This window comes from Medicago truncatula, chromosome 1 (assembly GCF_003473485.1).
Source record: "Medicago truncatula cultivar Jemalong A17 chromosome 1, MtrunA17r5.0-ANR, whole genome shotgun sequence".
Taxonomy (NCBI): Eukaryota; Viridiplantae; Streptophyta; class Magnoliopsida; order Fabales; family Fabaceae; genus Medicago; species Medicago truncatula.
Genome location: NC_053042.1, coordinates 18,811,961 through 18,839,591, shown reverse-complemented (window position 1 = coordinate 18,839,591; position 27,631 = coordinate 18,811,961). Strand labels below are relative to the sequence as shown.

The following is a 27,631-nucleotide window of genomic DNA, read 5'->3' as shown; positions in this document are numbered from 1 at the left end:
AAAATATAGATACGTATTTTTTGTTTAAAAAGATAAGTATTAAAATGTATTACATGGTTTGATTCAATTTTGGGAAAAAAAACAACTAAAATTTGAAAGAGATTTCACAAAAGAACATCCAAACACATTCAATTTTAAGTACTACCTCCGTTCATTTTTAATTGTCACTTTTTAACATTTTACACAAATCAATATAATTAATAAATATTACCACTTTTGATACAATACTTTATACTTTTACTATAATAACCTTATTTGTTTATTATCTCATTTCATATATTTCTCTCTGCACAATAAATAACTAAGGGTAATATTGGTAAAACAACATTTAATGTTACATTGAATTTTAAAATTGACACTTAAATTGAAACAAAAATTTTCGTTAAAAGAGACACTTAAAAAGAAACGGAGGGAGTATTTTTTTTATTTTTGCTATTTTAATTTAGATTGGTTTGAATTTAAACACAAGTACGCCTCGGGGTGCATCAAAATTAATTACATACTTTTTTTAATATAAAAAATTAATTACACATTTAAGAATATCTTAAAATTGTACATCAAATGATTTCATTTATTGATTTTTTTACATTATGAACATCATCGCCTCATTTTTTTTTACCAAATAGATCTTATCGATAATCACATTTTTTTTTTTGACAAAAATAAACGATATTTATTTATTCAAATTGATAGAGTATATCGATACAATACAAATTTGCTAAAAACAAAAAGGATGAATCTGTGAACAAACTCACATCATCCCTGTTAATAGCATAAAACGGCAAGGTACCCATGCCTACAAATATGACTATATTCAAGTCTCCGGAATCCTCATGTCTCCGGATCTGCAACGTTGACGACGCCAAAGTCATTGTCATTGATCGGATCTGCTCTTGTTCAAAGCTAATCTTTCAACCTGAATCAATAAACACCGCACTAAGACGGGAAATCAAAAACATACCGCACAAAGACGAGAAATCAGAACAAACAGAGTCGTTCAAAGACACGAAATCACAAAAACAAACGAAAGAAAACAGAAAATATGTGAAATCACTCATTTAATTAAGGTAGAAGGAAAAACAAATCGAAGGGGTGATTTTTGGGTCAAAATTGATCCTAAATCACCCCTCTGACAACAACAAGAAGAAGAAAGGGAGCAACGACTAGGGTTTGAGAAGGAGAGGAGAGAGCTTATCGATAATCACATGGTGCATAAAACATGAGGATATTCAAAACCACAAGTTATATACATAAAAATAAATAGCAGACCACAAGGGCTGCACTGCATATTGTCATGGTATTTCTATCTGGTTACAAATAAACAAAAATATAAAAAACAAAACGAAACTACAAGGCTAAACAAGAACTTGATTGATTTTTCCATCCTCCACGAAACCTTTATGGATAAACCATTCACCATCCTGGACACTATTCAAGAAATGCATCCCCACGAATTTTAACTCGAGACCTGGATATATATATATATATATATATATATATATATATATATATATATATATATATATATATATATATATAAGCTTAAAACATTGTTAAAGCAACAAGCATCCACTAGGGTTGGGAATAGGTCAGGTCGGCCTACAGGGGCCTACGGCCTGGCCTGTTTTGGCCTGGTCTGGCCTGGACTGTTTAGTAGATAGGCCTAGGCTTAGGCTTTTTAGAAAGCCTGTTTAGTTAAATAGGCCAAGCTTAGGCTTCAAAAAAAGACCGTTAAACCTAATAGGCCGGCCTATTAATACTTATTTATTAAAAAATATTTTTTTTTATATTAAAATAATTGCATATATTAAAAATATAAACATATTTTTCTCTATCTATTAGTCCCTTAATAGGCTTTGTTGTTATAGGCTTTTATGTAGGCTTTAATCTAGTTGAAATTTACTTGTAGTGAAATAGGCTTTTAAGTAGGCTTTAAGACATGTTTAACCTATTTAGTAGGCCAAATGAACTATTTGATGGCCTTAATGTGAAGTAGGCTTGTAAGTAGGCTTTCAGGCCAGTCCAGACTTTTAAATAGGCCAGGACAGGCCTAGAAAAACGGCCTATGATAGGCCATAGGCCAGGCTCAGGCTTGTGATTTATTTCGTAGGCCAGGCTCAAGCCTATCAAAGTCTGGTCTGGTCTGGCCTATTCCCACCCCTAGGAGCCACCTCTTGAACGTCTTCCTCCAATGTCTGAATCTTCGCAACTAGTTGACACCAAACTCTCCCGCAGATTGAGTATTATGAAACATTATAAATTATAATTGAGAAAAAAATTGTGCAAAGTTAAGAAAGTCTGAACCAAAATTTTGAATTGAAAAATGGGTAAATACCTTTTTTCGTCCCTGTAATATTAGCGAATTTCGGTTTTAGTCCCTGTAAAAAAAAATTTAAATTTTATTCTTGTAATTTCATATTCTTCCACTTTTAGTCCCTCATTCCACCACGTAAGCAGAATTCCGGTGTAGAGACTCTATCATTCAGAACTCAAGTTTTACGATAAGTTTTTCTAAATCTACAAAGTTCACAAAGAAGGGTGCATCCACCCTTGGTTAATTTAAACACATTCTTATAAAAATTAGTATTTATTTGACGGTATCAAATATCAAGTTGATAGTGGAAGACATATTTAAGGGACCAACTTGATTTTTAATAATAATTCAGGGATCAATTTGATGGTGAAACAATTTGTAATGAATTTTGTTTTAAAAAAATGTCAACAAAAATTAATTTTTTTCCCTATCTAATTCTTCCTTGTACATGTGAACGTTGACTTGAAACTCCACGTCAACGCTTAAAGTCACATATCAACATTGTTAACTGCGAGGTTTGACCTTTATAAAATTTAGGGACATACCGACTAATTTGAACTACGTACAAATTTAAGGATGAAAAAGCTTGTTCACTTTAAAAAAAGAAGACCACACTTGAAAAGGAAGTGTTGCATAAAATTAAATACAAAATCACACTTTTACAGCATTTGGATTCTCTTCACTGAAAATTCCCTTAAATTTTCTCCATTTTTAATCTCCAACATTAAAATACAACAACTATTTTTCTTTATTTTTTAATTCTCATTTTCTCTCTCATGTTTGATGATTGAGAATCCACTTAGAAAAATTTGAGAGAATTTTTCAACGGAGTGAATTCAAATCCCACATTTGCATACTCTAATTCACTCCGATATTATTTTTTCATAAAATAAATAAACTCATATGTTTTCTTTTAGTTGCGAGTTTCATTTCTAGAAAGCAAAAACATTTATTTGATGTCTAAATCAAAAATATCCCACAAGTATCACCATAAAAAACAATATTCGCATTCCAATAATTTTGTTCTTTCTCTCAAATTGTCTTCAAGATTATCCCATTAGGCTTCCATATGATTTTTTTTATATTATATAGCAGCTATATTTTACGCGCAAACTATCTTTAAAACAAAAAATGAATAGACTTATCACATACTAATTACTCGAGTTCAATAAAATCGCAATGAGTGATATGACAATGATACGTTAAAAAACAATCTTTATCTTCTCATCTAAGTACTCTTCGATTGTTTCCATCTAATTTAAGGTGCGTTTTTTCAGCTTAAAAAAAATATTTTATTAAAAAAAATCTGAAGTTATTTTTGTTTGCCGGCTACCCATAAAAATCAATTTAAAAAAAAAAAAAAAAAGAGTTTTAACTTGTACATATGTTACTTCCTTGTTTTTGAAAAAAGTTAATCCTAATAACTTTTTATTTTAGGATCAAAATAGATTTTTTGATAAAATAATTTTTCTAAAAATCCTAAACATACACTTAAAAATGATTTTTTTTTTTAAAAATAGATTTATTTTTGAAAAAAAATCATAAAAACAAATGAGGTGTTAATAATCCAAAAATATAAATAAATAAATAAATAAAAAGGATTACGATAAACCCTTTATTTTTTATCCATCTCCCTTTTATCACTCTCCAACACTCCACACACATTCCTTCTTTTTCATCATTTAAAACTGCTCCAAAAACCACTAAACCCAACCAAAAAAGGAACATAGGAACAAAAAAAAAAACACCAAATCCAATGTTGTCATCTCCAATTCTTGTCTCTCTAGCTCTCCTCATCTCTCTCCCACTCGTCCTCTTCCTCTCCCAACAACTCCTCCCACAATTCACCTTCCCTTTCTCCCCCGACGCCGACGACCTCGCTCTCTTCCACCGTGCCACAACCCACACCACCACCCACTTATCCACCCTCACAAACCCTAAACCTAAAATCGCTTTCCTCTTCCTCACCAACACCAACCTCACCTTTGCTCCTTTATGGGAAAAATTCTTCACCGGAAACAACCATCTCTTCAATATATACATCCATGCAGACCCCACCACCTCCGTCGTCTCCCCTGGCGGTGTCTTCCATAACCGTTTCATCTCTTCCAAACCAACCCAACGTGCCTCACCATCACTCATCTCCGCTGCCAGACGTCTTCTAGCTTCTGCGCTCTTAGATGATCCGCTTAACCAATACTTTGCCCTAGTTTCTCAACACTGTGTTCCGCTCTTGTCGTTTCGATTCGTTTATAACTACCTTTTTAAAAATCAGTTAATGTCGTTAGCGAGTTTCTCTGACTTTAACTTGCTTTACCCTAGCTTTATTGAGATTCTCTCTGAGGATCCGAATCTCTACGAGCGTTATAACGCTCGTGGAGAGAATGTTATGTTGCCGGAGGTTCCATTTGAGGATTTTCGGGTTGGTTCGCAGTTTTTTATCTTGAATAGGAAGCATGCAAAGGTTGTGGTGAGAGATTATAAGCTATGGAAGAAGTTTCGGATTCCTTGTGTAAATTTGGATTCTTGTTATCCAGAAGAGCATTATTTTCCCACTCTTTTGTCTATGGAGGATCTGAATGGGTGTACTGGTTTTACACTGACGAGAGTTAATTGGACTGGTTGTTGGGATGGACATCCTCATCTTTATACTCCGGAGGAGGTTTCCCCGGAGCTAATTCGACAGCTGAGGGTGTCGAATTCGAGTTATTCATATCTATTTGCGAGGAAATTCTCGCCGGAGTGTCTTGCTCCGCTGATGGATATAGCCGATGATGTCATTTTCCGGGATTGAAGCTTGCTCGGTGAGTACACTGAACATAGACAACATTTTCTTTGTGGAATTTTGTTAGCTTAGTGTCTAATTTTGGTTTTCTATTTATGATTAATTGATTATTTTTGGTGTTTTGTAATGGAGAAAATAAAATCTGAAATGGATTAGGGATAAACTAAACTTTGTTTAAACCTGATAGGAATAAAGGAAACAAATGGATTTGGATTGTCTGGCTTGCAAGTGTGTGACTTCAGTGTCTGGAGGAGAGAGAGAGAACAGAGAATAAAATAAGTGTGTATGAGAGAGAATGATCTCTGGTCACTAAAGATAGATAGAAAGAAGGTCACATGACTTTCTAGTGATACAATCCCTCTAGAAAAAAATGGGACTTGGACCCGCCGTTACATGCTGTAATCGATCTTAGTCATTGATTGATTTAGATTACACAATTAGTAAATCAATTTCTAAAGATCTTGATCATTGATTTGAGATTTCCGAATAAATTGATCTGGAAATCAGCCAGCTCCACGCAATAGACAATCTGAGTCATTGGAATTAAATCGGAAGGTTATGCACAAACTAACTTAAGGTCAGGTACATTGCAAAATGTTAGGCAGATCAAACCGGCTGAAAGCCTTCTAGTAACAGCGGAAAATCCATTTTTCAAGAAAAGGCTTAGGAAAGAAGGGTCAGTTTTTGTGGTTTTATACTCAATTGGAGTGGTTTTTTCGGTCTGTAGTTTAAGAACTACCAAACAGAGAGCAGATAGAGACACTTAATAATTTTACCTGCACTGTCTTAAGTTAATCCATTTAATTCAGCTCCATAAACTGAATAGTTAAGTGACAAAAAATGTGTCCCTCAAACCAAAAAAGTGACAAAATTTATTACTTTTTAGTGTATGGTGGACCCTATGTGGTTGCAAAAGATGTTACAGGTTGTCAAGATTCCTTATCCTTTCATTCTAAATTTGTTACCCAACCTGCTCTATCTCTCTTTTGATTTGTTTGGTTGTACTTTACTCTATCTCTATGGAGCCAAACCCACTTTACTCATTGCTGCACTTCATGGGTGGTAGTACTGTTCATGCCAGTGCTTTGTGGTGATTAATAATACACCTTTTAAGTTAGATAATGTAGGAGCCTTTTTGTGGTTACTTGCATTGACACTGAGTTTGGAATGTGTCATCGTGGTTTTGACAAAATTTACACTTTAGAAACTCAGTAAAATCACGGTGACACATACTCGTTGTGTTTCCAAATATGCACACCGTGTGAAAAATTATACCTGTCATTATGTTACTTGAATTGGTTTTAGAAGGACTTAATTAGTATTACTTATTAGAGCAAATCCTAACTGAAACAATGTTTGATCCACCAGTGTGTTAAATCTGAGAGTAGTTGGTTTCTGTGATGTGATATGATAACCACTCATGCATTCTTTATTTTTGCTTTTTGTTTGTTGCAACTTGCAAGTAATGGATTAAGGAAACCTCATCTTATTTTACACAAAAGTACTATTGTTGAGTTGTGACCAAAAAGGGAAAGAGACACTAAATGAGACTTTGATATCAGCAAATGTCTAATTAGGAAAAATGTTCATATAAACAAATATAGCCAAATTCTTTTGGCTTGTTACCATCCATATGATGTGTGATTTGTCTCTTAGTTGTGTAATAAGACCTATATGAGACGTGTTATTCCTGTCTCATATAGGTCACTGGCTTTGTACATGTCTAACTGCTAGCTATGGACATAGTTGTTTATAAGCTAGAACAAATTAGACCAACTTTGTTGTTTCCATATTCCATAGTAAATTTTGATTTATGTTGCTTTTACGGAACTTCTAATCACTATAGTTCACAACTGTTATTGTGAGTCATTGATTGATAATAACCTCACTTTTATTTATGTAATAAGTATTAACTCTAGATGCTTTTTTAAATGACTCAACTGAATATAGCATTAGTTGAGGTGGAGTCATTGTTGTCAAAATCCCGACTTATACCTAAAATCCAGGATTTTGCAACTTTATTCACCTTCAACGACTCAAATCCATAGCAGAACCCCAAAATAGGCAAAATCCTAGTAAAATCGCATCAAAATCGTGAAATCCATACAAAATCGTAGGATTTTAAAGGGTCTTGATGAATTTTGTCCATTTTTTTAGTCATTATGTATGAGCTATGAAGCACGGACACTCCTCGGATCAGGCATGTCCCAGTGTCGGACACGTGTTGTGTCCGACACCGACACTTGTAATTACACTGAATTATGTGATTTTTTCAAATTATTGGCATGTCAGTGTCCGTGTCGTATCCGTGCTTCATAGTGTATGAGTATTTTGTGGATTTTAAACTTGAGTCATTTATGACTATATACAATTTATAACATCATCATTTTTGTTTTGGTAAAATCCATCGATTTTAATTGCAATTTTACTATTTTCAATTTTGCTTTTCCCTTTTCGACCTGAAGCAAAATCCCGATTTTTACAAATTTGGGTGGAGCCATATGTTATGGTTCACTAAAATTACGAAAAATTAACGTGCACAGGACCAAAGTTTTCAACTAATGAATCCATAAAACTAGGATTTATGTCATCTAGTAATTTGTCAATGGTTGTTTGAAACCACCTAATGTTAGAAGAGACAGCCAAATCTTTGGATTAACAACTTGCATCTGAATAGTAGATATCCTCTAGGAACTGTCATTTTCGATTCTACAATACAGCCAAATTATTGAATTTAGGAACCAAGCTCACTGTGTGGAAATGGGATCCTCACTAAATCTAGTTTATGTGCCCTTTTCAATGGATCTAAAGTCATTTTACTATTACTCTCTAATGATTCTGTTTTCTTTTTCTCATTTTCAGGGCATCTTTATTGGTATTGGGACAATGCAAGTGTTTTATTGATGTGAATAGAAGATCTAGTGTCTTCAATTGTAAAGTTTAGTTATATAATTTCTAGAGTGTGAATGTAGCTTTTAGTGTGGATTGCAAAATAGAAAAGCTGGTCTCCGAAGGAGGCCACGTAAGTTATATATCGAAAAATTGCATGACCAAGTTCCATCCTATGAAAATCTAAGATGGAAATAGATTTTCTTTGTTATGGTAGTCAAATATTGTGTACAAAACAAAAAAGAAAATAGGCAATAGCCAAGTTTATTATCTTGCCCTTTGTCATCTTTGTTACCTTCCCTCCCTCCCTGTAATTTGGCTTGAAAATTGAGAGTCAAATTTTTAAAAAGTAATCTGGGGTGGTACATTTCACACCCTATAAAACTACTTTGGATATATATTTCATAAGAGGAGTGTTATTTGAACAACCAGACAACTTATAGAACAACCATAATTTACAAAGAAAAGGTAGGTATCTGCACAAAAATCAAAGCAATAGAGAGATAAAGTAAAAACTAATGTGAGTATGAGAGAGAAAGTTGTCACAAAATGAATGTTCAAATATCATTTCTCATTTCATAATACTCGTGCTTTTGCTTTGGTACTTCTTTATGGCTGTTGCTTTTAGCTTTCGCTGTGAAATTTCAGGCTCATTGGTAACCTGTCGCTGTTTAAGAATTTTATAGAATTATAGGACAGCAATAAGGGGTAATCTTGGCGCAAGTGATAAAGTTGTTGCCATGTGTCTGAAAGGTCACATGTTCAAGTTCTGAAAATAATCTATTGTTTAAAGAACAGGGTAAGGCTGCGTACAATATATTAATAGGCTGCATACAATACATCAAATGTCCTGAACTTAGCTCAGCTGGTTAGGACAATGTATAAAATATGCAAGGTTCAGGGTTCAAACCTCGACCATTACAAAAAAAAATACAATACATCAAATGGTGAGTCTTTCCTGGACCATGTATATGCTGGAACTTTAGTGTATCGTTAATATTTTTATTTTTATGGGACAGCTATACCCAACCAACATCAATATCAATTTCGCAACATTGATACTTTGCATGTACAAGTTCCATCCTATGAAAATCTAAGATGGAAATAGATTTTTTGTTTTGGTAGTTAAATATCGTGTATATTCCATAATACTGATACTTTGCTTTGGTACTTCTTTGTGGCTGCTGCTTTTAGCTTTCGCTTGTGAAATTTCAGGCTCATTAGTAACCTGTCACTGTTTAAGAATTTTATAGAATTATAGAACAGGTAACCTTGGCGCAAGTGATAAAGTTTTTGTCATGTGTCTGAAAGGTCACAAGTTAAAGTCCTGGAAACAGTCTCTTGTTTAAAAATTAGGGTAAAGTTGCGTACAATACATCAAATGATGGGACCCTTTCCTAGACCATGTGTATACGGGAGCTTTAGTACCGGAAAGATTATGAACACTATTTATAACATTCATTCTTTTATTGAATGAAACTTATGTGTCTCAACATTTTATGTAAAATCTATTTCCTAAGCATGAGCCTCATAAGAGTTTCATCCAATAAGAGACAATGTGTTATGGAGAGTGTTAGAAATCTTCTCAATCTTTTTTAAAACTCAAAATTAGGTTATTTTAGAGAGTGTTGATATGAGAAATGTTAGTGATACAAATTTTGTAATAATTTCTATGAAATATTTTTTCATCAAGGTCTCGGGTTCGATTTTCCCCGATGTCAATTTAGTTAGGTTAATTTAGCTTCTTCAAAAAAAATTATGTAAAGTATTGTTGCCATTAAATAATCTCTAAATGAAAACAAGTCTCGAACCAAAAATTTGTTGATGAGTTTAGTTCTATAATTATATTTGGACCAATGTAAACGCTTTGACATATTATTGATTGAATCTTATTTCACTTAATTTATGGGTCTTTATTAATCTTCTTAATCCTTGCACCTGTGATTGGAAATGAGCCGAGCCGAGTTAAATCTGTCCGAACTCAACTCGATTCGATATAAATTGGTTTGGTTTGAAACTTGACTCGAGTTTGAAACAAACATTTTTTCAACTTGAGTTCGGCTCGTATAAAGTTCACGAATCATTTGTAAAGGAAAGCTGAAAGCGGCTTATTTTCTTTCCATCACTGAAAGAATCAGGGCGAAGCTTGTACTTGGAAAGGTACAATTCTTTCAATCATGGGGCGTATTTAATTGGTAAAATCTATCATTCATGGGATGCTGGTGTATTCCTTTCACGTTTATATGTGGCCATGTCGGTTGTTGCGTTTATTGGACTCCTGGATTAAACATTTTATTTGGAGGAGGGATATTCATTCGAGGAAGTTTTGTACGACTTCTTGGAAGGTTATGTGTCTCCCGTGGATAGCCGAGGGTCTTGTTCTCAACCCCACCCGTATAATCAATGACTCCTTAGTGTTGAAGCACAAATATTTCTCTAATGGGAGGTCGAGTTTGAATTATTTTAAATCTTCTGTTTGGTCTAGCATTAAGATGCATGTTCGTATGGTTAACTCTAATTCTCTATGGGCTGTGGGCACCGATGAGAATATTAATCTTTGGTCGGATAATTGGCTCGGGGAGCAGCGGGTGGATTTGCTTCAAATAGACTCTGTTCATCATGCGAATTTCTCTGGCATGGTTGCGGATGTGATTGTTGATGGCCAGTGGAATTTCCCTAACTGCTTGATGCCCCACGTGAATCCTCTTTTGGCCTCAGTGGTTCTACCTGCTTCACCTCTTCTAGATACTCTTGTGTGGCTGCACTCTCCTGATGATAAGTTGTCTGCTAAGCACGCAATGCTTATTTTGAAACCTGCTGCCCCTTTGTTACCTTGGGTGGATATGATTTGGTGGTTTGGCATTCCTCCCTCTCATTCTTTCATCTTTTGGCATTTGTTCCTTGGGAAGATGCCCCCAGATGAGAATCTTCGTGCTCGGGGCTGCATGGTAGTCTCAGTTTGTAGTTTTTGTTTGAAGACTGATGAATTGTTGGTTCATTTGTTCCTTCGTTGTCCCTTTGCGGTGGAGCTTTGGACTTGGATTGGTGGTAGGATGAATTGTTCATTTGATCTTTCATCCATTTTTACTCTTCTTTTGTGCATTCTTGTTCCATGCTCCTCTCAGGTCTCTAATTGTGGTTGCCGTTGTCCACACTTACATATTATTTAGATATCACGTAATTCGTTACGGTTCTCTATGGATGTGGTATCTCTGCATACTGCTAATGTCCGATTATATGCTTTTGTGGCAATGAGTGGGAATCTTTCGGTTGGTAACTGCTTTTAGACGAATGTCCATCTTCTTGAGTCTAACTTTGTTGCTGCGCATCACATGTGCATCAAAGACATCATTTATGTGCATTGGAAGGCACCTTCCCCTCCATGGCTGATGGTAAATACAAATGGGTCTGTTGTTGGCACTCATGCGGCTTGCGGTGGTTTGTCCCAGGACCATTTAGGTACTTTCCTCGGTGCTTTTGCTTGTAATTTGGGAATTGATTCCGTTTTTTTTCCCCGGAGATTCAAGGGTTTATATTCGATTTGGAGTTTGCTGCCCAAAAAGGGTGGAGTCATATTTGGTTGGAGAGTGACTCTACTAGTGCTCTGATGACCTTTAAAAAGCCTTTAGTGGTTTCAGTTTTGCTCCGTAATCGCTGGTATAATGCTTGTAGGCTAGGCATGCAGGTAATCTCGTCCCATATCTATAGAGAAGGCAACTGTTGTGTTGACAGGTTGGCTAATATGGGGCACTCAGTCCAGGTTGCTGTCTGTCTGTCTGCTTTACTGTTTGAGTTGAGTTTGGAATTCTTTCGGGACAGATGCGGTCTGCCTAATTACAGATTTTCCTAGTTTGTTGTTTTTATTTCTTGCATTTTGTTGCTGAGGATTTTGGCCTAGTATCTCCCTCTTTATATATACTTTCATTTCCCCCCTTTTGTTAATAAAATTTTGAGTTTGGCGGCATAGGATGGAGGTTCTCCGGGGTGCCAACCTAGTTGGGATGTCGATGTTTTCTCTTAATGCTTGTCTTTTCTCCTGACTTATCAAAAAAATATATTATAATTAAACATTTGTGGTAATAATAAAACAAACAAAATATTCAATGAATGTTCCTTAAAAAAACATTCAATGAATGTTATATTATATAATAAAATTAAAAATTAACTTTGAAAGTTGAATGAATTTATGTACATGAAAATATCCGGTCAAACTTTCAAAAAAAATAAAAAAATAAAATATCTAGTCAAATATTATCCGTTGAATATGTGTATTTGGAGGAAGGCTTTGGTGAAATCTAATTTTTTTTCGATGTTGTATAAATTTTATCACACTAAAAAAAATTAAATGTTGTTGAATTCATTTTACATATCTTTCCAAATATTATCATTTTTTTGTTCAAATATACTTTTGCAATATAAATTATTTTTTTGACTAAAGCATAAAAATATTATTACTACTATATTAATTATAAATATATTGTTTTTTAATATTTGAACTTTTAGCATATTTTTCTATAATAACAATAATATATTTGCAAAACTATCCCCTAAATAAAGAAAACACATATAATAAAATCTAAATGAATTGCAAAATTGTTAAAATTTTAAAAGAAATAACAAAAATAAAAACTGGAAAAAGAATGAGAAAAGAAATTTTAATGTATTTTAGAATAAATTCATACTTAGAAAAATATTACCATTATTACAATAAAAATATTATTGCTAACAATTTATCTTTCAAAGATTACTAAAAAAAATAATCATTTTTTGATTTAATTTTTTTTAGTCAAAATAATTTATTTTTTAGAAAATAATTAAAAAAAGAAAAATATTATTTTAAATATACCACAACTTTATAAATGATAGCTATCAATCTTCATAATCATCATCACCATCATCGCCATCATCATCATCATCATCATCATTATTATCATCACCTTCATCTAAAAATGTCTTCTATTCTACCATCCATTCCCTCAAATCCACTCCCAAATTTCATTGTGATTGTGACCAAAGAAGAATTTAACTTGTTTTACAGTGTTGATCGACAACTCTTCACTCGTTTGCTGGTCGCGCTTGATCGTGAGATCTCTCAGTCAATAAATGTAATGGCCTTCCTCATGTGGCTTGAGAGGAAATCCAAATACTATAATTTAGTAGCAAAGATTCTTCAACAATGGTCGGATGTTATGCTTAGCAACCTTGCTGACGAGGCTGTTGTCATCCTGAATTGCATTGGGAGTTCCCATTACCCTAACACTTTTGTAGGCAAATCGAAGTTGCCATTGATTCAACACATCTGTCGTTTCAATGTGACGCTTGAGTTTTTCCATGAAAAACGCCTCGAAGTGATCACTGGTGTCACCAAGATCATCAATGATGTATGTGTTAGAGCTTTTACAGATATTATTGAAAAAATGAATTATGATAGGACTATGAAAGAGCAAGATTTATATCTTGCAAATATGTATGGGGATGTTAATATTGCTAATAACATTCAATCTAATTTGGTGCCTTTTTCTCCTAATGTTATTCCAATGATGGAACAACAAATAGATGTGCCACAAGTTAATGAAATTTTGGCCAATTTAAATTTAGATGATATTTATATTTCTGATACTGGAATTGTTACTTCTACTGATAATGGGGATGATAAGAGGAAGGAGATCAAGAAGCTAGTTGATGATAGGACCCTCTTCATGACATTTTCTAAAGGCTATCCTATTTCTGAGAATGAAATTAGAGAATTCTTCACAAGGTATCATTTTTGATTTTTTATTTGTTTATTAACCATTGTCTCTCTTACACACACACGCTCACACTTACATATATGTGCGTGTGTGTATGAAATTTGTATGATTTACTCGGTTTTGAAATTTTATCAACAATATATTAGCTTTATTTTTTTATTGTTAATTCCGGATAAGTGCTTATTTTTTTTTATTATTTATGGTTGAAAAAAAATTAGTTTAATATTTATTTATAAATTTAAAATATACATTAATTGACTGTATGAATTTATTTAAATGTGTTTTATTATACGATATCGAATACTAAAATTTATTGTAATTTTTTTATAATACACTTTACATAACATACACACATAAAAAAAGTTATAGTAAAAATATTATGTATTTCATTTTATGGGTCTTTTTTTTTGTGTGAGTGATTATAGGTGTTTATATTTGTTTGATCTAACATTGGACCGTTCATATCAATTTACTATTGTAGGATTTTTTTTTTTATAGAACATACTACTACATGTTTTATTATCATCACATCCTTTTTTCAACAAAACTCATATTACATGTAAAATTAATGGGTTCACCTTTAAAATTTTGTTTAAAAAGTCTATATTAGAGGGACCCTCGTTTGATATATTAAAAAATATTTAGTGTTATCTAAATTCAAAAATAAGTATCTAGAACTAAAAAAAGTATTTTAGAAATTACACATAAACATAACGAAAGTAAAAAAAAATCGTACAATCAATTTTAATGGAACAATTACATTATTTGCATGATAATGAAATTATACAATGATTGTTTTTGGTTCTTTGTGTTTTTTTTTTGTCTTTTGATGGACAAAAACAAATTATTCATTATTCTTATAAATTATTGACACTATAATAAATATGAATTTTATGAAAATTTAATATAGTAAAAATACACATTGTTTTTTTTTTTTTAAAAAAAAAAAAAACTAAATTAGTGGCTAGAAACCCACTTTTTAAAAGTGAATAAGTGAAGTGTCCAAAGTTCAAACCTTGCTCCCTGCAATGCAATGTCCGTGAGAACTTAGCTAAGCTCAAGGGACACACATTGTTTTTTACTTTGTTAATTTATAATCAATACCACATTTTACAAAGCATCTAACTCTATGTTTTTCTTTATCATATTATTATCCTATTAATTATCACCTTTTTGGTTTCCTAATTTTTTTTTACTTTTTTTTTGTTGTCCAAACAGGAAATTTGGAAATATCATTGACAACCTGATAATGCAAGAAGTGAATCCACCAAAGCAATCATTGTATGCTCGTCTTGTTGTTCGTCCTGAGGCTATGGATGTAATTGATCATTTCCTTGACTACAATTCAAGAATGAAATTCTCCATTAATGGAAAGCATGTTTGGGCTAGAAAATATATTCGCAAGCTACCACTTCAAGATGTTGGGACATCTCAGTATTCTCCATGATGTTGTTTTCTAAAACTTCAATTTTGTTTCTTTGATGATTGTGATGTGACAGTAGAGTTTTGATATCAATATTGATCATGGTTCAATAAAGTTTATGTTGCTGAATAACCATTTGTTTACAATAGAGTTGATGAACTTTCATGTCAGCAAACTTAATTACTACTATCTGCATGTTATTTGGTTTCAAAAATATCAATTTTGGTTTGTTACCTTTATTTTTCTTGTTTATTTTTTTTATCTTTAACTATGGTTAATGCAATACAATGCAATTATCACTACTTACAAAAATGACTATTGAAATTATTGTTCGATTTTTAGTGCGATTTTACTTACCTTCTAAGAAGGGTTTCTTCCAACTATCACCAAAACCTAACTCTTAATTTCTTCTCCGATCATAATGTCTCATGTACCAATACCATAGCCATACTTTCAAACCAACTAAAGAGAACCTACTAGAACTGCAAAATCGACGCAAACCCTTAAATTGGGGACGAGGATGATATTCAATTTCTCATCCCCGTTGGATATGGGTAGAACAACGAGTAAGTATATAAGAGTAGGGGATGTGGAATGTGGAAGACAAAACTCGTCCTCACTCTACCCCATTGCCATGCTTACTCTTGATAACCCCACTGTATTGGGTGAGGTTGTCGCCACTGCATAGAATATGTATTTTTTTTTTTTTTTTTATGACAAGGGAATATGTATTGTTGTAATGATCAAATTGGTTTGTAGTAAAATAATCCATGAATTATTTCCTGAAATATCTTAAACAAAATACCAAGTAGCATTGTTGTATCTAAATGTGAATAAAAGTAATAATAATGATAACAATTAATAATAATAATAATAATAATAATAATAATAAAATAATGTTATATTACGTATAACTTATAAATTGTTTGTCTAAGCTATATTTAATAACTTATGAGTTATGAAAATAAATTGAAAAAGTTAATGAAAATTGTCATAATCCAATTTTTTAAGTTCTTCTATACAGTCTTATAAAACTTATATCAATAGATAGATTTAAATAAGTCAATTCAAACAATGTTATCAACTCGTTTGGATTGACTTACTTTTTTTTAGTTTACGCAAATAGACAAGCTTTTATATATATATATTTTTTTTCTCAAAAAAAAAAAGCTTTTATATATTTTTCATAAACTTTTATTAAGATAGTTTACTAAAAAAACAATTTATAAACATACAATTTTCTGATCATTTTTTATTTGACCAAGATTTGTATTCCAGACCTTACATATATTATAAATTATCGATATTAACCAATATTAAATGTTTAATTTGCTGGGACAATGATGTAACAAGTCGCACACAGAAATGAAAGTAAAACCACACGGCAAAAAATACTGAACTGTCCTTATCCTCCTAACTCTTAAAGTACACTTAAAAAACTCATATTCTTTTACTATAAATAGAATTAGAACGACGTAGAAAACTTAATTATCTAAGTCCAAACAAAAAATAAACCAGAAAGAAAGAAAGAAAAAAAAAAAAGAAGGTAAAAGCACGATCGATGGCGAAGAACGTGGAAGGATTCGAATTCGAACAGAGACATGGAAAAGAGAGAGTAAGAGTAGCTCGTGTTTGGAAGAGTAAAGATGGTAAACAACAGTTTGTTGTTGAATGGCGCGTTAGTATCAATCTTCTTTCAGATTGTGTTAACTCTTATGTTCGTGATGATAATTCTGATATTGTTGCTACTGATACCATGAAGAACACCGTAATTTACTTACTCACCCCCTTTTTATTTTATGATTTGATGATTCTGATTTTCTTGTTTGAATTTGAATCTGTGAGCTGATTTGTGTTTGTTGAGTTTTTGGCTTTCAATGATTATTGAGTTTGTTTGCAGATTCATCATTTTCATTTTTAGCAACTTGTGTTCATCAACGAAAATTGTGTGTTCATAAGCTGTTTTTTCATAAACTATCTTGACAAGCTTATGAGTAATACATAAAAGCTTATTTATTTGCATAAGCTGTTTTGAATAAATTCCAAAATAAGTCAATCCAAACGGGTTTAGATATGTGCTGCTGATGCTTTTTTTTGGAGATGCACTGAATTCAGATTTTAAAATACTTTTTTTTTTTTTTAATAAAAAAATCATGGGATTTCAAGCAAGACTATGGAGTAAAATGTAAATATAATTATTCTTACTGTTTAAGTTTGAACTTGAAGTACAAATTCTTAATTATTTTTTAAAACCTGTTTGGATAAACAATTTATTTTGCAGCTTATAGCTTAAATTAGATATTTCTGTAACACAAGATAAAGTCAATCGGTTTTTGTTTAATCTATAAGTTGTCTTCATAAGCTATCCTGGAGAGCAAAAAAGCTGAAAATTACTTATAACCATGTCATAAGTTGTTTTCATAAGTTCTTCCAAATAGTGTCAAAAGTGCTTATGACAGTAGATAAGCTCAAATAAGCCAATCCAAATATAAATAGTCTTTTAGAATTTCAAAAAAATAAACTATGTCAAAATATTCTTAATTTAATATGCATCCTTTTTAGGAAACTAGTAGTATATGACATTGTCATGGTATCTAAGACAAATTTGACTAAGTTTGAAATTTTAAGGTTAAATCATACACGCAACTTTGATAATAGTTTCTTGTTCTAGATATGTTTTGTTAAAATGAATTTATACAAATCAGGAAATGTTTGCATGTGGTTAGAAGAAATACTCTATGTTGATGTAATATGTTTTGTACTGCTAGATCATTTTCATTCTCCATCATACATGTTCACATCAGTTTTGAATTTTTAAGTAATGTGTAATTAGGTGTATGCAAAAGCAAAAGAATGTTCGGAAATACTTTCTGTGGAGGACTTTGCCATTTTACTTGCCAAACATTTCACATCATTTTACAGCCAGGTTGGTGACTGGAATTCAATTCCCTATTAAAGAGACTATTCATATTTTTGATGGTTTTTTAGTTATCGCGTATTATGCTTTTTCTGTTAATTTATTTTCTACAATCATTACCTTAGTAGAACAAAATGAAAATCGTACTTTTTTTTTTTGTTGCAGGTTACCACTGCTATTGTAAAAATTGTGGAGAAACCGTGGGAGCGTGTTAATGTGGACGGTCAACCTCATGACCATGGTAAGTCAAACTATTATACACTGCAATAAAGCTTGTTTCAGAAGGTGTATGTATATATTGCATTCTATGTAGGGGTTCTTTGTTAGCTTTTGTATTTACTTTTTGTGACAGTTGAAGTTTCTTTCTTTTGTTATAAAATCTGAAATATTTTGGTGATAGTTTTAGTCATGTATTATTTGGCCCAAACTTGTGTATAATATTGGAACTGATTAGAGTTAACCATTTTTCAGTTTTATTCCTTATTTAAGTATCATCAGTTTATAAAACAAGATGTTTGAAATTTTCAGTCATAAATATGAACTCTTTTCCATCCTGAAGTTGTTTGATTTTATTTTTGTAAGGTTTCAAACTTGGATCCGAGAAGCATACAACAGAGGCAATAGTAAAAAAGTCTGGTGCACTACAATTGACTTCTGGTATTGAAGGATTGTCTGTGTTGAAGACAACCAAGGTAAGCTTGTAATATAGAATATAAACTTCTGCTTTAATTCTCTTGTAGTTTTCCCAGATGTGCTTCTGTACATCATTTTTTTCTTTTGTTTTTCATGTTTAAAATTTCTTCCTCGGTTGTAAATGATAGACACCGAGTAATAGTTATATATTCAGTATCATATTATACAGTTTCAGAGAGTTTGCTCAAGCTAAGAAAATACAAGCTGATTTTCTTTTGGATTTGTTGTGATTTGTGAGCAGTCTGGTTTTGAAGGTTTTGTAAGGGACAAGTATACCATACTTCCTGATACACGCGAGAGGATGCTGGCAACAGAAGTAACTGCGCTATGGAGGTAATTTCTTTTTTCTGTACTGAGTGTTGGCCTATATTTGGTTCAATATTTGTAGCTGCTGGAATTGATTCTAAAGGTGTAAAATTTTGCCATGTTTGGTTGCTCTCTCGAGTAGAATTGATTTTGCCTCCAAAGTTAACTCTAACTTGAAGCTAGGATTTGATGCTTTTGAGTCTAAATGTGATTTTTACATTAAAATTTACTGTTCATCTCACTTTCACATAAATTTATCTAAACAGAAACCATTTTACATTCAACTCACTTTTATGTAAAATCAATTTTACAAAACCAATTCATAAAACCAATTTTTGTCACCGTAGAACCAAACATATGTTTGTTTCCACTTTTGGAGGAGACAAAAGTGATTCCAGATGTGAAGAATTGATTTTGACATGTTTGGATTTTCTCGAGTAGAATTGATTTTAACTTGAAATCAGAATTAGGAGTTTTTGTTTCTACAATTGATTTTTATCCTCAGATTTATTATTCAACCCACTTTTACATGAATGTATCCATACATAAATCACTTTATATTCAAGTGACTTTTAGCCAAAATCAGTTCATTAAAATCAACTTTTGTCAACGCAGAACTAAGCACACACTTAGCAAATTTTAATGAACTAGAAGTAAGAACTAAGTTGGCTTCCTGTAATGTATTTAGAAAAGTCACAAGATTTAAAACAGACTACTCAATCTTCCAGAGGTTGATTCTATAGGCTTAATTATTGATGAAATTCATAACAATTTCTAGAAAATTTTCTTTTCATTCATTATTTGGTGGAAATTTGTAGCACATCCTCCAACTAAGGAAATCATTGTACATGTGTTCTATTTAACTAGTAGAATAGAATTCATTCTTCTAAATTGAATGCGGTTGTAGGTATTCATATGAATCGTTATATAGCGTCCCCAAGAAGCCTCTTTATTTTACAGAAAAGTACCTGGATGTGAAAAGAGTTTTGCTTGACACATTTTTTGGCTCTCCAAAGGAAGGGGTCTATAGCCCATCAGTTCAAGCCACCCTCTACCAGATGGCGAAGGCAGCATTAAACAGGTTTGTCTCAATCCTTACCCTCTCTGTTTGCCTACGGAAATATATCTACCTCTCTATTGTCTCTGATGAAGGAGAGAGGAAAATAAAAAGGATATGGTGAAACCTTGTGTTTCAAGTTTCAACTTCACCACGTACACTTTATATGTTTATAAGATATGATATCCCTGTTTAAATGGATCCTATTCTTATTCTGAAGTTTGTGTCTCGCAGCCACATAATGTTATTCTGTAAGTGCCTCAAATTTGGTGCATATGCTATAATCATGTTGTGACTGACAATTAAATGTTGTGATTCAGATTTCCTGACATAGCTTCTATTCAACTAAAGATGCCAAATATTCATTTCATACCGGTCAATCTCTCAAACAAGAATGGTCAGTTTGTAAAGGTATTAAATCTGTTCACATCTTCCTTTAGAAGCAGATAAAGTTGAAATCAGATGTGACATTAGATTTTGGTCTTTAGTGATATAGGCATAAAAAAAAGTTGGATTTGAAATTTCAACATCTGATTTCCTTTGCTCCAAAATATTTTAGTTTCAACGTGTTTGATTCTCAGTCACCATTTGAATGTCCCGAGTTTGTAATATTTTAACAGTTACTGCAAAAATATAGGTTTTTTTATACTATCATGACATCAATTAAGCTTATAAATGATACTGATTCTTATGCAGTTTGATGACGATGTATATTTACCAACGGACGAGCCACATGGTTCAATTGAAGCTAGCTTGAGCTGCAGTCGGTCAAAGATGTAGAAACTACTCAAACATATCACCTCATCCGTTCGGGTCAACTGGTGGTGTAGCTTACACTATGGTGCTTAACGTAATTTAAGAACATGCAACAAGTGAACCTGGCAATAAAGATACTGCTTTGAGTTAACATGTGATATTAATGTTAATGCCGTTTTTTTTTTTTGCACCAATAATCAAAACTGTTGTTGGATTGTACATAATTTGGATTTCAGAAATTCCAATAAAGTCTAATTAGTCCTTTTGTTCTTAAGTGGAATGAAACAGTTAAGACTCACTATTTATGATATTGATGCAGTGCTACATTTTGGTCATTCAATAATCTCTTTGAAATAATGATTCTTGGTCATACTTTTTTGTTTGTTTCCCAATTTTTTTCCCCTTTTCTCTTTTGTTAGCTGTCAAGGCTTATACTTCTGCATGTATCATGTGCCCATCATCATTTTTGAATCTGGCAAATCATGATCTGATCTTGCCTTAAAATAGTAGATGCATTACATGTTCTAGATTAAGCTGAACATGAGTTCCATGCTTACAATAAAAAATTATTGCTTACATTATAAAGCGGAGATATTAATTATTCAACGAACCTAAAAAAAGAATATTTTCTTATATATGAAACCGGTGGGAGTAATTTCTATTTTTGTCTTTTGAATTTTTTGGTTTTGGTAAATTAATAGGTGCATATTCCACTTGACTTAATGAAGAAAAAAATTGTGAACAACTTTAGAAATTCAATTACAAATATTATATTTCAGCACCTTATTTAAGTAACTTCAAATAATTCAAGAATCTCCACAGTAATCAATCCAAAATAATAAGGGTAGCATACATAATTGTACTTTGTGTAATTGTGTATTGTACTTTGGTTAGATAAGATTTAAGGGTCAAACATTCATTATAAGACAAATTAATGCATATTCCAAAAGAGCACCAATGCTCCTTGTCCATTCTCAAATTTGTCCCATATTGAAACCCCACATACACATATCTAATCTAATAAATCAACAATTAGCATATATTTGATTCTCAAATCAGAAGTAACATCAAACTAAAATAAAACAAAACAACATTCAAAACACAAACTTATAATAATCATCACTATATAAACATCTAAGCACACTAAAAAATAACAAAAAAAAAAAGGATTAAAACTAAGATGTTTTGTTCTAAGCCCTTCAACACTATCATGTTCATATTTTTATTTCTCTTAACCATGCTGATCAAAACTACAGCTACAACAAGCACTGTAATTAGTCCAACTACATTCTCCTTCATGTCTTTTAGCCCTGAAAGTTGCACCAATGGTGAATTACTTTGTATGGGATCAGCCACTTCAGAAAATGGTTATGTAAGTCTCACACCGGAGCCAGAGGCACAACAAAACAACGATTCAGGTTCGATGGTTGGAACATCTAACACAGACAACAAAGTAGGTAGGGTTTTGTATCCGCATCCGGTTCATGTTTGGCCAGCAATTATAACTACCACCTTCACTGTTAGGATCACTCCGTTCGTAAAAAACTCGACCAGCTCTGGTGATGGAATTGCACTTGTATTTGCACAAGATAATAGGCCTTCACCAAATGGTAGCTATGGTTCTTATCTTGGCATGTTTGATAGGTCTACTCAAGGTAAACTTAATTCTGTAAAATATCACTGTTTCAAGTTAAAGTTCTATGTTTCTTGCCACTATTGATCGAAAGTAGTTAATGCGCTTCAGATAACGTTGAATCATATTCAGTTAGTAGTGCAGTTTGATTTTTGACTGAAATATTCTTTAAGAAAATTTTACTTTTTCCAATCCGAACTTCGAACTCCGAGCTAGCAAAAGTCGTTTTCCCCTGGAAACTTAATGGTTAAGACTAGCATATTTTTATAATTTTGGCTGAAGGGTACATGTGATTGTTTTGAACAAGAATCTAACTAATAGTAAAACCTTTTCATGACTAAAACATTACGAAAATTTAGTAATAATTCTATTGCCTTTCTTTCGAAAATTACTTCAGCATGATGCATACCACTCATAAGCTTGTGTTGACCTGTGGATGGAGTACAGAAACAACACTGACACGTAGACATCGGTAATAAAGTTAGAAGTAGAAGTACCTAACTGTAACTACAATATCGAACTGACATGCATCAGACACCAGACATGCCTTCAATTTAAAGTGTCGGTTCTACAAAGATATGAAACTCTAACACTTTAATTTACCAAGTTTGCAGGGGAAAAAAAAATCTAAACTAAAACTGTTATTGTACAGGTGGGGTTTTTCAACAAATTGGTGTGGAGTTAGACACGTTCATGAACGAATTTGATCCAGATGGAAACCACATAGGCATAGTCACAACAAGCATCACAAATCCAGTTGCTTTTCAGAGTCTAAATGGCACTAATGTTGACCTCAAAAGTGGAAGAGATATTGTGGTTAAAGTTGACTATAATGGATGGACTAAAATGATTTTTGTTTCAATAGGATACTCAAATAGCCAATTAAAGAGTGTTCTAAACCATTCAATTCACTTACCTGATATAATTCCAAGCTCAGTTTATGTTGGTTTCACAGCCTCAACGGGTAAAGCTTTTCCTCAAAGTCATCAAATCCTAAATTGGTTATTCACATCAGTGCCATTGCCTGTTCTTTCTCTTAAACACAGTAAAGTTGGAAAATACAAGATCATATTGGCAACTGTTTTATCAGTTCTTGTGTTTGTTAGTTTACTTTCTGTTTCTTGGGAAGCTTGGAATAAAAGAAAAGAAAAGGGTGATCGAAAAGAAGACATTGAAAGCTTATCGAGGACGGCTGCAGATGTGCCTAAGATGTTCGGCTACAAGGAACTGTCGAAAGCAACTTGTAAGTTCAGTAAAGAAAATCTTGTGGGAAGAGGTGGATTTGGAAGTGTTTATAAAGGCTTCATGTTGGAAAATGGAAAAACCATAGCAGTAAAGAAAATTTCAGCAACCTCTAAGCAAGGTATGTTCTGGTAACTGGTAAAAAACTACGACATGAAAATATTTTGGAACTTGAATAGAATTAAACCTGTGTCTATTCGGAAATATCACAAGTCGTACATCGCCTATATATTTGACCTAAATAGAACTGATACCAATCATTGCACCACCGTGCATCAAGACCAATATACCTAGTCATGAGGGGGTTTATTGGAGAAAATTTGTTGATGATGAAGTAAATTTTTCCCATTGAAAGTCCAATATACCAAGTCCACATGCTCCTTATCTGTGCTATCTTTCATAAACTTCAAAAGACTTCTGCATTGTTTTTGCTTTTCTTCTATTATTGACCATTTTGTTTGGATCGTCTAAACAGGTGAACGAGAGTTCTTAGCCGAAATATGTACCATCGGTCGTCTTCGGCACAAAAACTTGGTGCAGCTCCAAGGTTGGTGCAATGAAGGCAAAAATCTTCTCTTAGTTTATGATTACATGCAAAATGGAAGCCTTGATCACTTCATAGGCAAGGACTTTCTAGATTGGCAAACAAGGCACAAGATATTAACAGGATTGGCATCAGCATTGCTCTACCTTCATGAAGAGTGTGGAAATCCTGTTGTTCATAGAGATGTTAAACCAAACAATGTAATGCTAGATTCTAATTACAATGCTCATTTAGGCGATTTCGGACTAGCAAGATTACTCAAAAATGAAGACTCTGTAACTACGGATTTAGCCGGGACACCGGGTTATTTAGCACCTGAAATAGGCTTCACAGGAAAAGCTACACCTGAATCAGATGTATATAGCTTTGGAATGGTTATACTTGAAGTCATTTGTGGTAAAAGGTCAAAAAGGGTAATGGAAGATAATAGCTTGGTAGATTATGTATGGAATTTACATGCTCAAAATCAAATTCTTGAGTGTGTTGATCAACAACTGAAAAATTCTTTTGATGTAGAAGAAGTTAAAAGGAGTTTGATGGTTGGATTGGCATGCTTGCATCCAGATTCATTATTCAGGCCAAAAATGAGAAAAATTGTGCACATTTTTTTGAATCCAAATGAACCTTTGATGGAATTACCGGGAACTCGACCGGCTGGAGTTTATGTATCGGTTTCTTGTACTTCTTTCACAGACTTTGTGTCTAGAACTGAGTTACAGCTCCAATCGTCCACCACATCGTTGAACGAAATTTCTACTTATTAGTTAGACTATTTAGTTACATAACAATGATTATTGTTAGAAATGGTTGGTTATTAGTTTTTATCAGTGATAATATTGTTTGTTAGACTATTTAGTTATTAGTTTTTATATTATATTACTAGTTTAACATTTTAATTGTTTTGTACATCAGTTAATTGTTTAACTGATATTAAACTATGTATAGATATAGCTATTGGCTATATCTTCTTTAGTAAAATTTCTAGTTTTAATTAATCATAATATGGTCTCAGTTTCTATAATGCAAAAGTTTAACTTCTTCCTCTACCATTTTATTTCTTTCCAATTGCAAATACGGTTTAGTATTGGCCTCAATGCCTCAAGTCTCACTTTGGAGGAAGCAATGTAATTCTTAGAGCATATCTGATCTGACATGAGTGCACGTTGAAGTTCAAGTGTGAATGGTTAGTCAAAATATCTCGGTGTTATGGTAATTGGGCTGTTGTTACTTTACACAATACGGTTCAAAGCTCTTCTAAAGGTGTGATGCTTTACAACATAACTTTACATATATCAGAAAAAGAGAAAGCAAAAAGTGCATCGCATGCAAGAATGAACTTTTGTGATATTGGAAGTAGATATGAGTTCCTATATATAAGTATATTGTGTGGTGGACACTGACGGATTCGAAATAAGTTATTATATTGTATTAAAGCAAACATTGAGGATAATTATTAAAGGAAATAATATGTGAAATAATGGTCACACATTCCAACGAATGGAGGAAGACCTTCAAATAGTATGTGAAATAAGTCACGGATAATTATTAAAGCAAACACTACAGACTTAACACCACTGACAATTATTAAAGCAAACAGTGGGGACTAGACAACACTGACAATTTTAACCGAATACAAACAAATATTTGATTGAAATTAATTTTCAAATAGCTCACGCTCCAACTTTTCCAATAGCTCTTTCTTCCGGTCATCGAGATGCTCTTCGGAACTAACTTTAGATACAGTTTCATTTTCTTATCTTTAGTATTTTCTTTCATCAATTTGTTTTTCTCCTGTTGCACCAAGGTTAACTCTTTCAATTGTTCAAGCTCTTGCTCCTTGAATTGTTTGAATTCAACCCACTCCTTTTCCACCTCCTCCAAGGCAGCGTCCTCGCTTTTCTTTTTACCTTTCTTTTAGCTGCCTCCCTACCAATTGGACGAGCACTAGATCCTACAGAGTTTGAGCCACATGCATCACCGTCGTGAGATCTCTTAGATCCACTACTTCCTGAGCCAATATTTCCTCCTACTTGACTACCATAACATGGTTGATCACGGAGAGCGTGCCATTCTTCCATTAAAGTAAATTGAACATTCTTCCCACATTCATATAATTCATGCGCTTTTGCCAAAACATCAGTCTCCAACCAACCACTTCCTTGCAAACGCTTAGCGCCTTCATAAGCGTCAATCCATTTATTTAGTATTTTGCTCATATAATTAAAACAGTTTCGGCATGCAATTACATCGCGCGGAGAATCGAATGAGCAATGCTCATTACAATACTTAACAATTTTACCTGAATATGCTTCACCGGTCTGGTTTCTCTTGTCAACACTGCATGTTTCATATTTAATCCACTCACTAATTAGCACTAAATTTTGTTTAGTGTTCCATGATGGTTGTTGGATTTTCTTGCTCTTAGGAGTTGAATCCTCTGGAATTGGAGTGACTTCATTAGCTCTTGTCATTCCACCACGATTTATTTGTGTTGAAAATTCAGGAAATTCACCAACATTCTGAAAATTTTCATTTACCATTGGCATATAACCATTAAATGGGGGTGTTTGAGATGAATATCCCATCATAAATCTATAATATGGATTAACGTTTGGAACAGAGGATGGGTGGTTGAAATTTGATGCAAAACCAAAATTAGGCATGTTTTGAGGATGTTGGTTGGGAAATTGATTTGGATGTTGATAATTGTTGGGATTTTGGTAGCTAAATGGGTAATCAGAAGAATTCTGGGTGTTTAAATGATTATTATTGGGATCCATTTCACTAAAAAAAAGACTAAAACATCAAAAGAAAAGTTAATAGAAAGCTAATAATAAGATTAAGATAGTGAAAAAGTTGGTTTTTTTTTTTTTTTTTTTTTTTTTTTCTGTGTCCAAATCAAATGAACCAAGTATCTATTTATAGACAAAAAAAAATCATGAATTTTGGTAAAAAAAAATTAAAAAAAAAATTATTTGCAATGAAATAATTGAGTCAAAATTATTAAGATGATAAAAATCCAAGAAGCCAATCGTAATCTGCCAAGTGTCTCAGCTTTATCCAATTATCTTTCTCTCTCCGCGTGCCCTATCGCCCCACTCTCTCTGTCGCGCGTGCATCTCATTCGCCTGCTTTGCCAAACGAAAACACGCCACATGGCCTGACCGGGATATAATTGAACATGTTTAATTGCTTCATCACCTCTTTCATCCACATCATCTTTCCCCTCATTTTCAACATGCTCTTGCAATGGTTCAACCTGTTTAAAGTTGCTTTCAACAGGTCCATTGTAAATGGTCTTACAAGGAAGCCACAAAAACTA

General features: G+C 32.8%; 4 protein-coding genes across 4 annotated transcripts; all 4 read left to right on the top strand.

Moving 5' to 3' along the window:
• Window positions 1-3,960: 3,960 nt before the first annotated feature.
• Window positions 3,961-8,269, top strand: LOC11417928 (glycosyltransferase BC10). Its single transcript, XM_039834806.1, has 2 exons — window positions 3,961-5,118; window positions 7,962-8,269. The coding sequence occupies exon 1, from the start codon at window positions 4,071-4,073 to the stop codon at window positions 5,106-5,108; it is 1,038 nt and encodes a 345-aa protein (XP_039690740.1). The 5' UTR covers window positions 3,961-4,070; the 3' UTR covers window positions 5,109-5,118; window positions 7,962-8,269.
• Window positions 8,270-12,937: 4,668 nt separating this feature from the next.
• LOC25483174 (uncharacterized) lies at window positions 12,938-15,185 on the top strand. Its single transcript, XM_013611824.1, has 2 exons — window positions 12,938-13,746; window positions 14,957-15,185. The coding sequence occupies exons 1-2, from the start codon at window positions 12,938-12,940 to the stop codon at window positions 15,183-15,185; spliced, it is 1,038 nt and encodes a 345-aa protein (XP_013467278.1).
• Window positions 15,186-16,646: 1,461 nt separating this feature from the next.
• Window positions 16,647-21,244, top strand: LOC25483173 (uricase-2 isozyme 1). The gene is made up of 8 exons (XM_013611823.3): window positions 16,647-16,929; window positions 17,995-18,087; window positions 18,244-18,319; window positions 18,661-18,770; window positions 19,013-19,104; window positions 19,985-20,158; window positions 20,455-20,545; window positions 20,831-21,244. Exons 1-8 carry the CDS (start codon window positions 16,723-16,725, stop codon window positions 20,912-20,914), a joined length of 927 nt encoding a protein of 308 aa, XP_013467277.1. The 5' UTR covers window positions 16,647-16,722; the 3' UTR covers window positions 20,915-21,244.
• An 826-nt stretch (window positions 21,245-22,070) lies between these two features.
• LOC25483172 (probable L-type lectin-domain containing receptor kinase S.5) lies at window positions 22,071-25,108 on the top strand. The gene is made up of 3 exons (XM_013611821.3): window positions 22,071-22,545; window positions 23,176-23,886; window positions 24,241-25,108. Exons 1-3 carry the CDS (start codon window positions 22,071-22,073, stop codon window positions 25,071-25,073), a joined length of 2,019 nt encoding a protein of 672 aa, XP_013467275.3. The 3' UTR covers window positions 25,074-25,108.
• The last annotated feature ends 2,523 nt before the right edge of the window (window positions 25,109-27,631 follow it).

Coding starts and splice junctions, on each gene's coding strand:
- LOC25483173 (XM_013611823.3), top strand. CDS start 16,723: ATGGCGAAGAACGTGGAAGGATTCGAATTCGAACAGAGACATGGAAAA. Junction 16,930..17,994: donor CTGATACCATGAAGAACACC/GTAATTTACTTA, acceptor ATGTGTAATTAG/GTGTATGCAAAAGCAAAAGA. Junction 20,546..20,830: donor AGAATGGTCAGTTTGTAAAG/GTATTAAATCTG, acceptor ATTCTTATGCAG/TTTGATGACGATGTATATTT.
- LOC25483172 (XM_013611821.3), top strand. CDS start 22,071: ATGTTTTGTTCTAAGCCCTTCAACACTATCATGTTCATATTTTTATTT. Junction 22,546..23,175: donor GTTTGATAGGTCTACTCAAG/GTAAACTTAATT, acceptor GTTATTGTACAG/GTGGGGTTTTTCAACAAATT. Junction 23,887..24,240: donor TTCAGCAACCTCTAAGCAAG/GTATGTTCTGGT, acceptor TCGTCTAAACAG/GTGAACGAGAGTTCTTAGCC.
- LOC11417928 (XM_039834806.1), top strand. CDS start 4,071: ATGTTGTCATCTCCAATTCTTGTCTCTCTAGCTCTCCTCATCTCTCTC.
- LOC25483174 (XM_013611824.1), top strand. CDS start 12,938: ATGTCTTCTATTCTACCATCCATTCCCTCAAATCCACTCCCAAATTTC. Junction 13,747..14,956: donor ATTAGAGAATTCTTCACAAG/GTATCATTTTTG, acceptor TTGTCCAAACAG/GAAATTTGGAAATATCATTG.